We start from the raw sequence: 13,693 nt of genomic DNA on the forward strand, positions 1-13,693 counted from the left end.
CCTCAGTTGTTAATCTCCCCTGGTTTAAATCCCATTTAAAAAAAAAAATGCAAACCAGATCCCATTGCTTCCCCTGCTTAAAACAGGTTGTTTTAAACATTCAGAAAAACTAGATCCTCTTCGTGGTCTATAAGTCCCTTCATGGCCTATAAATCCCTTCATGGTGTATAGATGCTCCTCACTTGTCTCACCCAATCTTCCCCTGGCTCTACATTTTAAAATGGGTATGGCAGTCATAATCGCCACCATAGAATGAGCCCCAGCTAGGTGCCAGGTGGGGTGCCTCATCTGCCTTACCTCTCATGATTCTTCTCACTACCACCCCCAGGAAGTGTCACTACCCATAAAACGATTGTGACGATTAAGAAAAAGTGTGTGACCATGGTAGACAGTTAATGATGGAGAAATGTTGGACTCCCTACTTTTCCATGTATTCCAACAGCAGAGTGGGGTAGGGGCGCAGCTCAGCAAAGTCCCACTGGCTGGGTAGGGTTGAACCGGTTCTCACTCATACTCTCTTGTCCACTAGTCCAACACTGGCCTACAGGGGGCGCGCCTGAGCCAAGAAGGGCGAGTACTGTCTGGCTGGGGGACCCGGGCTGCTGAAAGAGTTAAGATGCCTCTTTGCAAAGCCAGGCCTTCGCCTCCTGCATCTGCCTTTGTGGGCTTAATGAGAAATCCAGGCGCTTCATAAGAGACTGTGCAAATAACTTCGAGGGCGCCACTAACTCATCCAGCAGAAGGAGACCCAGGGCTGCCAATGCTTCAGGGAAGATAAGTGAGTGGAAAGGAGGTGGTTTTTATAGCGTCAGGCGGACAGAAAGATTTTGCCGCGGTCGAGTGTGAGCTCCGCCCCTGCAGCAGAGCTGAAAAAGCCAGAATCCGGGCTCCTCTGCCCCTCTCTCCATGATATTTGATTAGGAATGTGGGGGCGGGCCCTGGCCTGGCTCAGGCGCGCACACTCTCAGTAGCCACCCTGTCTCTCTCTCTCTCTCTCTCACACCTTCTCCAACCCAAGGAGGCCAGACACAGAGACTTGATCACTCTGAAAGGTTCAACTAGAGGTAAGTTTAATCATTTTACTTTGGGTTTTTTTCCGTTGTTATGCCATGAAAGAAATAAAAGAAAAAGACAGGAGTGGAGATAAGTAGGCAGGGGGAAGTCACTCCACTCCACCTGGGCCAGGACCCCAGGGATGCTGCAGAGGGGCAAAGGAACAGGAGGGATGGGCTCCTGCATTTTGCTTTTTTCCTATAGCCCCCTTTCTGGGTGTGGAGGATCTCCAACTCACTGGCATGAAAAAGTGAGGGACCAGATGTCCACAGAAGCTACTTCCCTGCTCCATAAACCCTACCACTCTGGGACTTGGCACTTTGGGAGGGTAGACCCTGGGTGTTCCTGAAACATCGCTTAGAGAGGGGTTGTGGTACCTAAATGCTGTTGGAGGGGGACAAATTTTGTGGAGAGAGAGAGAGAGAGAGAGTGAGTGTGTGTGTGTGTGTGTGTGTGTGTGTGTGTGTGTGTGTTGCTAGGGTGAAAGGGAGAGAATAAAGAGAAGTACTAAGAACAGGCCATGTCCAGGGAGCTATGAAGTGAGGTGGACCCCACCTCCCCAGGTTAGGGCATGGCTTCTGGTTTGACTTCCTCAACTCTGATAGGAGGGAGAAGTCTCCCCCAGGGTAGAGACATGGAAGACCAGCAGAAGTCCCTGAGTCAGCTGCCCCCAACTCAGAGAGTGTCAATGCTAGAAACTGTACCCAACAAACTCGGAGCACAGGAGGGTCTCCTGCATTGTGAGAAAGAACGTGGGAGTATAAACCCTGAAGCAGCAGCGCTGGGAGATGGGGTGGGGTGAGGACAGGCAGAAGGTCCTCCAAACTCTTCCAACAGCTGGGGATCTAAGGAAAGGCCAAAGTGGCAGGATGCACAGCCCCTGGAAAGCTGGGTCTTGAAGAGGAAGGTGGCTCTCATCTGCCAAGATGCCTAGTCTGGAAGGAGGAGAAACGAGACAGAGGCTCACTGTGCCAGTCCTCCAGACAGCCACCTTGGTCTTGGGGCAGCCCAAAACTGTGCATGGAAAAATGTGCTCTTGGCAGTGGGCCGCTCCATCCGTCGTCTCTCCGGGCCAGGTCCAGGGACCAGCCAGCCTGCCCAGGCAGTGGGCAGTTGGGTCTACTTCTCAGAAACACTGTGGCTCTTTGTTTGAGGCCTGCGGCTTCCTCGGGATGAGCCAGAGTGCCCATTCCTCTGAGGCCCAGGAGCTGAAGGGATGAAGCAGGCCTCAGGAATAGAGAGGTCTGGGAGGAACGATGGCCAGTAGGTGGCTCTACTCCTTTCTCCTGTCCACACTTGCTAAGCCTAGCAAAGCTCAAGGTTGGTTTGAGGGATACATGTGACTCTTCCAAGTCAAGAAAGGTTCTAAGCTTTCTCTGTCCAAGGGTAACACTCTGGAAGGTGCTATGGCCCACAGAGGCTGTGCAGGACACTAGCTGTAGGTAATTGGGCTGGGCGCACCCAGGCCTGATGTGCTATCCCTTGGTCCCTCATTGTCCATACCTTCAATTTCCCCTCTTAGATGACCCCAGACCCTACATTCCCCCCCCCCAGTCTGCCCAGTTCTCACCCACAAGCCCAAAGATGACAGGCTGCCCAGCAGAGACCAGGGGAGGGGGGATATGGAGCCTGTAAACTAGGTGTCATCACCTGGAACAAGTAGCTTGGGATAGGAGACCCTGTCCTATGTCACTTTCCCTTGGCATACCCTACGTCTCTGATCCGTACTCCAATTTCCAGTGTTCCTCAATCATTTCTGTTGACCTCACTCCACTCCTGCATAATCCCCACAGTGGACCATAAAGCATGCTCACACTTCACTAGGCACCATACCGCAGAGGACAGAGAAGCCAACTCACTCCAACCCCATGCATTCATTCCTAAGTGCCACACCCGGTGCTAGTATCCCCAGTCTAGAGAGGATTTGTAACTGTTAAATGAAGTCCAGGTTACATGTGTGGCCACAAACTGCTAACCAGAGAGAGTTTTCTCACCCAGCAGACTGTGACTGACGATGGCACTTTGGAAGGTGGCCCAGGCCTTGTGGTGGCTGAAGTGGGATGACACTCCTCCCCAGATGTTCAGGACCAGAAACCCCTGGCCTGTCCCAGACACTGAAATATCTTCCAGAAATAGTTCAGATCTTCCCCTTTGATGTCGCAGCCCCTTCTGGAGGTTTCTTAGAGACATGGAAAGAGCCAGGGGGCATTTTCCTTAGACTCTTAGGAAATGTTATTTCCCCAAAGAGTCTAAACTGGATTCAGGCCTGAAGAGCAGCCTACGAGTACAGACCCCCTGCATTTGCACATGCATGCACATGCCTACCCACACACACACACATACACACACACCACACATGGAATGTTGGGGCCTTTCCAGATTCCCTAGCAGAAACTTCATGGTGCTAGAAGCCCCTGCGGACCTGCCCCTCCCCAAAAATACAGCCCCCATTCACATTCCTTCTAACCTCAAAGTCTGTTTCTGTGACTCTATGACCAGGAGCAATACACCTGGCTCACCCTAGACAACCAGATTCTGGACCAAGTGCACAGAGCGGGCCTAGGAGGAGCAGGGCTCCTACTCTAGGGCATTTGACACTACGGTCACATCTGCACAGCTCAGAGCCTGTGGCTTGCCTGCCGTGCCCTGCTGCCTCCCTTCGGTCTCACATCTGCTTGCTCTGTCTCTCTTCCTTCCCGCAGAGACACAATGCAGTGGGTCTCCCTCCTGCTGCTGGCAGGGCTCTGCTCGCTCTCCGGGGCTCAGTATGATGAAGACTCCCACTGGTGGTTCCAGTACCTACGCAGCCAGCAGTCCACCTACTACGACCCCTATGAACCCTACCCTTACGAACCCTCCGACCCCTACCCCTACCCCTACGGGGTGGAGGAAGGTCCAGCCTATGCCTATGGCTCTCCATCCCCACCAGAGCCCCGTGACTGCCCCCAGGAATGCGACTGTCCCCCCAACTTCCCCACGGCCATGTACTGTGACAACCGCAACCTCAAGTACCTGCCCTTCGTGCCTTCCCGCATGAAGTACGTCTACTTCCAGAACAATCAGATCTCCTCCATCCAGGAAGGTGTCTTTGACAATGCCACTGGCCTGCTCTGGATTGCTCTCCATGGCAACCAGATCACCAGTGATAAGGTGGGCAGGAGGGTGTTCTCCAAGCTGAAGCACCTGGAGAGGCTGTACCTGGATCACAACAACCTGACCCGGATGCCAGGTCCGCTGCCTCGATCTCTGAGGGAGCTCCATCTTGACCACAACCAGATCTCACGGGTCCCCAACAACGCTCTGGAGGGACTGGAGAACCTCACGGCCTTGTACCTCCAACACAACGAGATCCAGGAGGTGGGCAGTTCTATGCGGGGTCTCCAGTCCCTGATCTTGCTGGACCTGAGTTACAACCACCTCCGGAGGGTGCCCGATGGACTGCCCTCAGCCCTTGAGCAGCTGTACCTGGAGCACAACAACGTCTTCACTGTCCCCGATAGCTACTTCCGGGGATCACCCAAGCTGCTCTATGTGCGGCTATCTCACAACAGTCTCACCAACAGTGGCCTGGCCACCAACACCTTCAATTCCAGCAGCCTCCTTGAGCTCGACCTCTCCTACAACCAGCTGCAGAAGATCCCCCCGGTCAACACCAACCTGGAGAACCTCTACCTCCAAGGCAACAGGATCAACGGTGAGACTTGGGGGGAGGGGCTGTGCGGCCACTTCACTGGAAAGACCTATTCTGAGTGATTGTGGCATGCAAATAAAATAGGCCCAGGGGAACCAACCAGTAGCAATGAAGCAACCCGAAAACCAAGTCATAGCCCTGCAAAAATACATGCAAAATAGTACACTCATCCTCAACAACAGCACCAAGATCTTGCAGTGGGGAGCAGGTGGGGCAGAAGATGGCCTCCCAGGAGAGGCACATTTCAGCTAGGGGTGGAGAGGTCTGAGGGCAAATGTTGGAGAAAGGCAGGACAAAGCTATTCTGGGAAGGAACCAGTACCAGTCATTTAACAAGTATCTGTAGGGGACAGCCAGAAATGCCCTCCTGAAAGGAAGGGGTCATAGATTCAGGAGCAGTGAGAGATGAGTTGGGAGAGGTTGGGAGGGGGACCGTTCATAGAGAAGGAGACCTAAGGTTGACTTCCAGTGTCCACCTCGGGAGAGCAAATGGCTGCCAAGAATCCCCGTTGCCTGCCTGTCTCCCCCACCAGAAGAGGGCAGGCTGTGTTTCCCCTTGACTCACTGTTGCCGCCACAGACGGGGACTCCTGTTTTGGTGTTTGTTTTTTAAATCTAACAGCTGGTGGACAGAGCTGAATGTGGCACTTGTTCTGGCCAGTTCTTCCCGGAGTCCAAGGAGCCCCTGGTGGCAGGGCAGAGGTCCTCCCCAGGATAACATGAGGCTGACCACTGCAGAGCCTGGGGGGCAGAGGACAGTGCTTGGTTTATAAACACTTCTCTGCAAATGCCTAAGGACAGCAAAAAGGCTGCCTTTCTACCTGCGAGAACTAAAATATTCATTTCCAATTGAATTATCCAGTTGCCTTTGGGCTGCCTTCCTCTTACCATCTCCCTCCCTTTCCCAAGTGCTTACATTACCCCAGGGCCTCTGATGTCTTCATCTCAGCTGGAAGGTACTGAGCCAGCATTTAACCTCCCTCCCTCTCAGCAAAGCCCTCTGCTCTCGTAAAGGGGGGACTCATTAATGACCACTGGCAGAGGGCTTTGAAGTAGAGCCTGCTGAGAGGGAACAGCACCATCAAAGTTCAGAGAGAGAAGAGTGGGCCTCTCCCTCGCACCCCTTTCTCCCCCTGCGCTCGCAGAACAGATCAATCATTCAGCGAGATGTGAAGGGCTGGACAGTCCTCAGGGGAGACTCCCGCCTCAGGGGGCAGTAAGGGAGGTGGCAGCCGAGCAGGCAAAGTGAAGAGCTGTCCGTCTGGTCCTTTAGTTAGTTTGAAGTGCTAGACATCATCATGCACATTCCAAACTGGTTTTTATTTAGGGGGGAAATAATGGTCTCTCTTTCTCTGGGGGCTTCTTACTCCATCCACATTCCCGGCTCTGACCAAGGGCCGGGTTCTTTACGTTATCTAGAAGGTGCGCATGCGCAGTTTTGCCGCCTTCACATCCTCCCCAGCAATTGCCACTGCTTACCTGCCTCCCTTTCTGGATCCAGGAAGGATGTCACATCACAAATGTCACACTGTATGCTGTACTTCATCTAAGTTTGACACCGAAAATGTGACATCAAAGAGCAGCTGTCCTGAGAAAGAACCAATTAGTGCCTAACCATACAATTAGAGAAAGGTGGAGTAGGGAAGACTTTGTCACAGCATCCTGTCACCTCTCTACCTTCATGCAGAATCACATCTGCCACTGAAATATAAGATGGTCTGCCTTTCCCAACGCTTGTTAGAATATAAAATTACTTAATGAGTGTCCCTAAGGCCCTACAAGCAAGTCCCCTCATTCAGCTGGGCATGGTGGCGCATGCCTGTAGTCCCAGTGACTCAGGGGGCTGAGGCAGGAGGATTGCAAGTTTGAGGCCAGCCCCAGCAATTTAGCAAGGCCCTAGGCAACTTAGTGAGATTCTGTCTCAAAATAAAAAATTTAAAATGGGCTGGGGATGTGGCTCAGTGGTTAAGTGGCCCTGAGTTCAATCTCCATTACCCAAAACAAGAAAGTAATTTCTCCTTTTAGACAACCTAAAATTTTCAGCATTTATCCCAAGTCTCTTTTTGTGCAATTTGAGCTTACTCTCCTTTACTAGTTATTGTTTACTGTTGTTCCTATAAACAAAGTGACTCATGCCTAAATCTTTAATTTTTTTTTTTTGTTTGTTTGTTTGTTTGTTTGTTTGAGATAGGGCCTTGCTAAATTGCAGAGGCTGGCCTCAAACTTTGATCCTGGGGTTACAGGCATGTGCCACACCCAACCTCAGCCCCTCTTTAAGTTTTATTTTGAGACAGGGTCTCACTAAATTGCTCAGACTGTCCTTGAACTTGTGATCTTCCTGCCTCAGACTCCCAGGTTGCTGGGATCACAGGTATGAGCCACTATACCCAAACTTGGCTCATCTTTCTGAAATTAGTAAATTGATATACGTAAAATGCTTGATCTAGAACCTAGCACATAATTTAAACCAATACATAGTAACTGTTGTTAGCTTTTCTTTTTGCTACTTGGAAGTTGACAGGTACAGTTTTTGTTGTTGCTTTTTGCATTGCAAACATGGGGAAACTGAGGCACAGAGAAGGAAACTCATCTCTCAAGATCAGCCAGATTGCATAGAATAGGACCTTGAATTCCTACCTTCCATATCAAAGGACGTCCAGCCAGACAACCTTGACTGAGAATGGGAGGAATCTCACTCTGATCCAAGACCATGAACAGGAAGCCAGGTCCCCAAGCTGGCCCCCCCTCTCCTAGGGGAATATGAAGGATATCTCCCTGCACAGCCAGCCAGGGACTTGGGGTGGTGACAGTGAGATCAAAGTAGCTCTCTGAGGGAGAGTTTAAAGAACTCAAAGGCTGCAGGAAATAAAACAGGGTCCTCCCCTCCCCACTCCCTCCCACCACTATCTCCCTCACTTTTTCCAGCCTGGCAACCGCAAGGAAACACAGCTCAAAATGTTTTTCGGAAGCTCTGGGAACCAGGGGAGCAGGGAGGGTACACCAGGAGGAATTTGGAAAGACTTATGTCAGTATTTAATCTGAGCTGGAAAATGTCTACCAGGGCCTGCTCGCAGAAGCCCTGTCCTATTCATGGCTTGGGGAAGATAGAGGGGGGCTCCCAGTGCCCAGAGTGTGGCGAGACTCTATTATACTGGGTGTCTAGCTCCCCACAAGTATGTCCCGTATTTATGTACCCACAGCTGGAATCCAGGATTTTAGCAGACAGTCTGAGGGCTCCAGGCTGGGAAAGAATATCACTGAGCCACCAGCTCAGCCCCAAATAGAACTGGAAGGGATGTTTTAGCTGGGTTCACTCCCCCCCACACACACCCCTGTAAACAGACAACATAGACCCAGGGGCAACCCAGACTCTGCCTGCTTTCCCCCTTAGTCTCTTCCCTGCATCCAAAAAGGAAGCATCCCAAAAGTATTCCAGATCTCCTGCCCCTCTGGGAAGGGTATTTCCTAGTCTCCTCCATGGTTCCCAGCATCTGATTTTTCTTTGGGCCTGGGTTGTCTGTCTTATGTTTGTGGTACAAGTTCATTTGGTACAAATTCCCAGCTCATCTTGGTCAGTTCTTAACAGAGGCCAGGAACAGTTGACTGTGCTCATTTAAAAACACTTTTCTTCTGTAATCCCAGCAGCTTGGGAGACTGAGACAGGAGGATTGCAAGTTCAAGGCCAGCTTCAGCAACTGAGCAAGGCCCTAAGCAATGTAGTGAGACCCTGTCTCAAAAACAAACAAACAAAAAAAGCTTTCTTACAAGCTAGGCCTGGTGATACTTATTTTGCAATTTGTCTTATAAAGGGATGATTAAAAATTCTTTGGCATCACTCTAGGGTAGCCAATAATCCCAGCAACCCAGGAGGCTGAGGCAGGAGGGTCACAAGTTCAAGGCCAGCCTCAGCAATTTAGCAAGGCCCTAAGCAACTTAGGGAGTCCCTGTCTGAAAATAAAGAATGAAAAGGGCTGGGGATGTGACTCAGTAGTAAAGCACCTCTGGGTTCAATCCCCAATACCAAAAAAGAAAGAAAGACCCACTTTCCTCCTCAGCCTGCTGTCACCATACCATCTTCCTTGAAATCTTCCTTTCCCACCCATAACGGCCACCAAGAGGAGCCCCCAAGTTTGCCCCGAGGAAGAGGATTACAAAAGCCTTCCTCCAGCTCCTCCTCTGCTGGCTCCAGACTGACATGCGGCTCCTGACACCTTTGCAAGCTGAGGGAAGCCCCCGACTCCCAGTCTGTGCCCATGTCACCTGCCCAGACCCCTTGGGTGACTTCACCCAATCCCCCTTTGCAGAGGACAGAACAGTCTCCTGACCCTCACCCACCACACTGAAGTTGGCCCTTAGAGGTGCTGGCTGCATTCCCGGGGACTTCTGTTGTCCCTGTTGCTGTTCTGAGTTCTTGCCTTGTTCCTTTCGAGTTACTGGCTCAGTAGACTGGAGACAGAGGTGGCTATCCATCCAGCAGGACAACCTGAGGAAGAACTAGCTTATCCACCAGAGGACAGCCGGAGCCAGGTTGTGGAAAGAATTGTTAAAAACAGAACTATCGCCAGGCACGATGGTGCACGCCTGTAATCCCAGTGGCTCAGGAGGCTGAGGCAGGAGGATCACGGATTCAAAACCAGCCTCAGCAACTTAGCGCAGGGTTAAGAAATTCAGTGAGACTCTATCTCTAAATATAAAAAGGGGCTGGGGAAGTGGCTTCCCTCAGGGGTTAAGTGCCCCTGGGCTCAATCCCTGGTTTTATATTTATATATATATATATATATATATATATATATATATATATATATATATATATATATATATATATATATATATATATATATATCTCATGCTTTGGGGGGTAAATCCTGACAAAGGGTACTTTCAAGATGAAAAGAAGAGGTGGCTTGTAATCTTACTGAGCGCAGAGGCAGGTGCTTTGACTTTGAGGTCCACAGCAGCAGGCGCGCTGGAGTTCACCGCCCTCTTGAACCTTAACCTGGCTCACCCTCTGGCAGTAACAGAATGGAGATGTGTGATCTCCTCCAAGCTCTGGCACCAGACACGTGTCTCTCAGCCCAGGATTTCATTTCTTTAATTTCCTGCCACTTTCTCTATCTGCAAAGTGGAAGGAGCTATTTAAGATTTAAGTCCTTCCATTTCCTCAGTCTTCCTTCTCAGAGCAATTCAGGACAGCCCTCCCTCTCCAAAAGCCATCAGGAACCTCAGAGTGGCTGCAGCTGGTCTTTGGCTACTTCTTTGGTCTTTGCTGCCCCCTGCTGCCCACAGATAGGAGGGGGAAAAAAATAAAATAAAAGCCCTGGCAGGAAGGACACTCAAGGACATAGAGGGCCTGAAAAGTACAGACTAGGGGTTGGGGGTGGGGGGCCGTAGGTGGCTGATCTGCAGAAGCAGACATAGCTCCCTGCCCCCAGCTCTGTCCCTAGTTCCGTCCTCTAATGGTGCAGGTTGATAGGACTCCAAGACTGGGAAACGCCCACCCTCTCCCCAACCAAGTTCCACCCCTTGCGTCAGAAGTCTTATCTGAGAAGCTTCAAAGAAGCCATCTAACCTCACCGCACATCCTGTCCCTGACCCGGGCTGCCCCACCCCTCTTGTTCCCCCAGAGTTCTCCATCAGCAGCTTCTGCACCGTGGTGGACGTCATGAACTTCTCCAAGCTGCAGGTGCTGCGCCTGGACGGCAACGAGATCAAGCGCAGCGCGATGCCCGTGGACGCACCGCTCTGCCTGCGCCTCGCCAGCCTCATCGAGATCTGAGTGGCCCTCGCGCTGGGCCCTGGGTGTACAGTCCCCACGTCCCCCCACTGCATTTGGCTTGATGGTTTGGTTTGGCTTTTGCTGGAAGGTCTGGGACAAACATGTGACAGAAGTCCACGGGCTCCTCTTTAGTCTTCTTCCCTGTAGGCAGCAGGTAGTGGGATGGGGAGGCGGCAGGCAGGCTTCTGCTGAGGACCTAGGTAGAAGCTTTCCGGTCTCTAGGGACAAAAGGGGCAGCAGGGGGAGTAGTCCCTGGAAGTTCCAAACCCAAAATAGTCTCACTCCTCTTGAGTCTCTCTGATGACCTGATGTTGTGGAACTTCAAAAGTTGCTTGGGCCCAACAGTCTGACCCTCTGGGAGCAGCACTTGACAGACCTCTGTATGTGCTTAGACCAGCTACGCAGTTACTCGGGGCTCCCATTCATTGCTCCTCAAAATATACCTCTTGCCCAGCCCCCCCTCCAAACTCCACCTCATCCACTCACCCTCCTTCACAGATGCCTCCTCTGTGCCTCAGGAGACTCCGAGGCTTGTGGGCATCTGCCCAGCAACCTGTGGAGAGAGCCACACTTGTCTGAGGTTGAATGGATACCGAGAGTCACTTCTATGCTTTCCAGCCTCACCCTTTGGAAAGCCACCAGACCAAGGTCACTGCCATCATGATAGCATCATGACCTAATGCCAGGGGATACAGTAACCTCCGGCTTAGATAAACGTACTGAGCTATATTTTAGTAGCTGAGCAGCTCTTTACAGTCAGATCAGATTTCAAAGGAGGAAAGGCCAGACTGATTATCATCATCATCCATACCAGGGACAAATGCACCGCAAATTGGCTGAACTGAGGGGCAGGCCCAGCACTTTCATTCTGGCCCCCTCTCTGCATCCCTGCTTGGATATTTATCCTCAATGGTGGAGGCCATGTGGTTTTCAAAGCTCCATAAAGCTAACTGAGCTCTACTTTGATCCAAGCAGGGAGGTTTTATATACTGATGGGAGTCTTCCAACCAATCCTGGACTTGCCTGCTGCCAGGAGGATGTGGTTGATCTGTATTAACTGATTTGTCCCAAGGCCAGAGTCAAAAGCACCAGCACTGCTGGAGATGCTCAGTGTGGTCCCTGAAGCCCAGGGCTACCTCCAAACATGGCCCGTGCTGGGCACGAACCCTTCTGCTTTCGCATCTCTGAGCTGTGCCCTCATTACAGAAGATGCCTGTTGCTTCACAGCTTGGCTGGAAAGCAATTAATTCTTCCCATCTCTGAAAGGTCACGTTGCTTGGGCCTCACCCACCTGCTTTTAAGGGCACATTGGGATACAGCCATTTGGGCAGCCAGAGGCAAATACCAGTTAAGAAGCATTAGCCTGAGTCGGACCCCCACTAAGATATCGTTACATCCCTGATTCTGTGTATGCTTGGGAGCTGCTTCCCTGGAAAGGGAAGGGGGATGCTTGGACCATGTTCTTAGCTCCAGACCCTGAAATCCACAAAAGCCAAACCAGCTCATTTCAGCCAGGGATCTCTGATGTGAGGACAAGGCTGCCCCCTGCCCCAGGGCTCTCCAGAAAGCATCTGCATGTGGACACCATCATGTCCCTATAAAGGATCCTTGTTACAGGAAAAGCATGAGTGGTGACCAACCTGACCAATAAAGTTATTTTACGATTGCATCTGCAAGGATGGAGTCATTGGAGGTAGACTAAGTGTTTATCTTAGGGGAACCTAGTGGAGTCACATAGGTCTTGGACTGGATGAGCTCTTTTTTATCTGTTCTGTTTGGGGCAGATTCTGATAAGGTTAAAAAAAAAAAAAATAGCCTGTATAAAAAACTCTAGTTAACAAACTTTGTATTCTGGAAGTTCTTCTTTAAGTCTAACATCAGCCCTACTATCTACACATCCCCCTTCCTTTGGTACCCAAAAGCTAAAAAGCAAGTTAATTTTTTTAGTCATTTTAGCATTTTTCTCCTTCAACCCAGTATTCCAGATCTGGTGGTCCTGGGTATTGTTGTCTTAACTGCTGCTGCCCTCTAGTGGCTACTCTGCAGAACTGAGGGCAGCCAAGCATAGCAAAACCTTCATCCTCTCAATGCATATTTTCTTAATGGCTTTTAGATGCCAGATGTTGTGCTAGACTCTTAAAAAAAAAAAAAAAAAAAAAAAAAAAAAAAAAAAGTCATATAAGTAAGGAGGGCAGACTCTGCTTTCACTGTCAGGCCAATTCACTATTTTCTTTTTTAAATATTTTTTCCTTAGTTGTTGGTAGATCTTTGTTTATTTATAAGTGGTGCAGAATCGAACCCAGTGTCTCACACATGCAAGGTATGTGCGCTACCGCTGAGCCACAATCCCAGCCCAACAATTCACTATTTTCTAATAGAGAAATAACTCATATTTCCTAAGCACTAATATATACCAAATTCTTTGCCAAGTACATTTGAATGCCACAACTCCATCCTGAGCTGAAGTCCACTGGACTGTAATTTTCTGAAGCCAGAGTTAGGCAGGAATGTGAGTGTGTGGGATGACCAGAGAGAAACCGTAACAATGACTGCAGCCTGTCTCAGAGGACAGTAAGTAAAGCTGAGGACCTTGGAGCCCTCTACAGAAAGAGACCACATCGGGGGAGGAGACAAGACGCACGGGACGGGCTACCCACACTATGAGGAGGAATCCTCTACCTTTCAGTTTTGCTTCTTAGCAGCTTCCATGATTTCCATATCCAGGGCTTCATAAGAGAGAAACAAGAGTCTACCTACTGTCCTTCAGACTCGGGCGCCTCTTTGTCTTTACGCTGCCATTTAATCAATAATATGTGGTAGAAGCTTTCCCTACATCACCTCACCTAGTGCTCCTCACCTCTCTGTGCCAGAGGCACTCTTATTTCCACCACTTTACAGATGAGGAACCAAGGCACAGAAACGCTGGGGTCACCAGTGAGGAAGCATCAAGGACAGGCTCTGACCACCAGCCACCTGTCTGCCCAGTTGGTCTGGGTGGTCAAACAGTTTCTACCTGTGAAGATCCTACTATTACCTGGTTACTAGGGCATGGAGGAGGTTTAGGGGCAGATAGGCTGTTGCAAATCAAAAGAGACCTTCTCACCAGGTGGCACATGCCTCTAATCCCAGCAATTTGGGAGGCTGAAGCAGGAGAATCACAAGTTCAAAGCCAGCC

General features: G+C 50.4%; 1 protein-coding gene across 1 annotated transcript; it reads left to right on the top strand.

Moving 5' to 3' along the window:
- The first annotated feature begins 975 nt into the window (after nucleotides 1-975).
- Nucleotides 976-12,238, top strand: Fmod (fibromodulin). Its single transcript, XM_027945688.2, has 3 exons — nucleotides 976-1,064; nucleotides 3,756-4,747; nucleotides 10,367-12,238. The coding sequence occupies exons 2-3, from the start codon at nucleotides 3,763-3,765 to the stop codon at nucleotides 10,516-10,518; spliced, it is 1,137 nt and encodes a 378-aa protein (XP_027801489.1). The 5' UTR covers nucleotides 976-1,064; nucleotides 3,756-3,762; the 3' UTR covers nucleotides 10,519-12,238.
- Nucleotides 12,239-13,693: the final 1,455 nt, after the last annotated feature.

This window comes from Marmota flaviventris, chromosome 12 (assembly GCF_047511675.1).
Source record: "Marmota flaviventris isolate mMarFla1 chromosome 12, mMarFla1.hap1, whole genome shotgun sequence".
NCBI classification, from domain to species: Eukaryota; Metazoa; Chordata; class Mammalia; order Rodentia; family Sciuridae; genus Marmota; species Marmota flaviventris.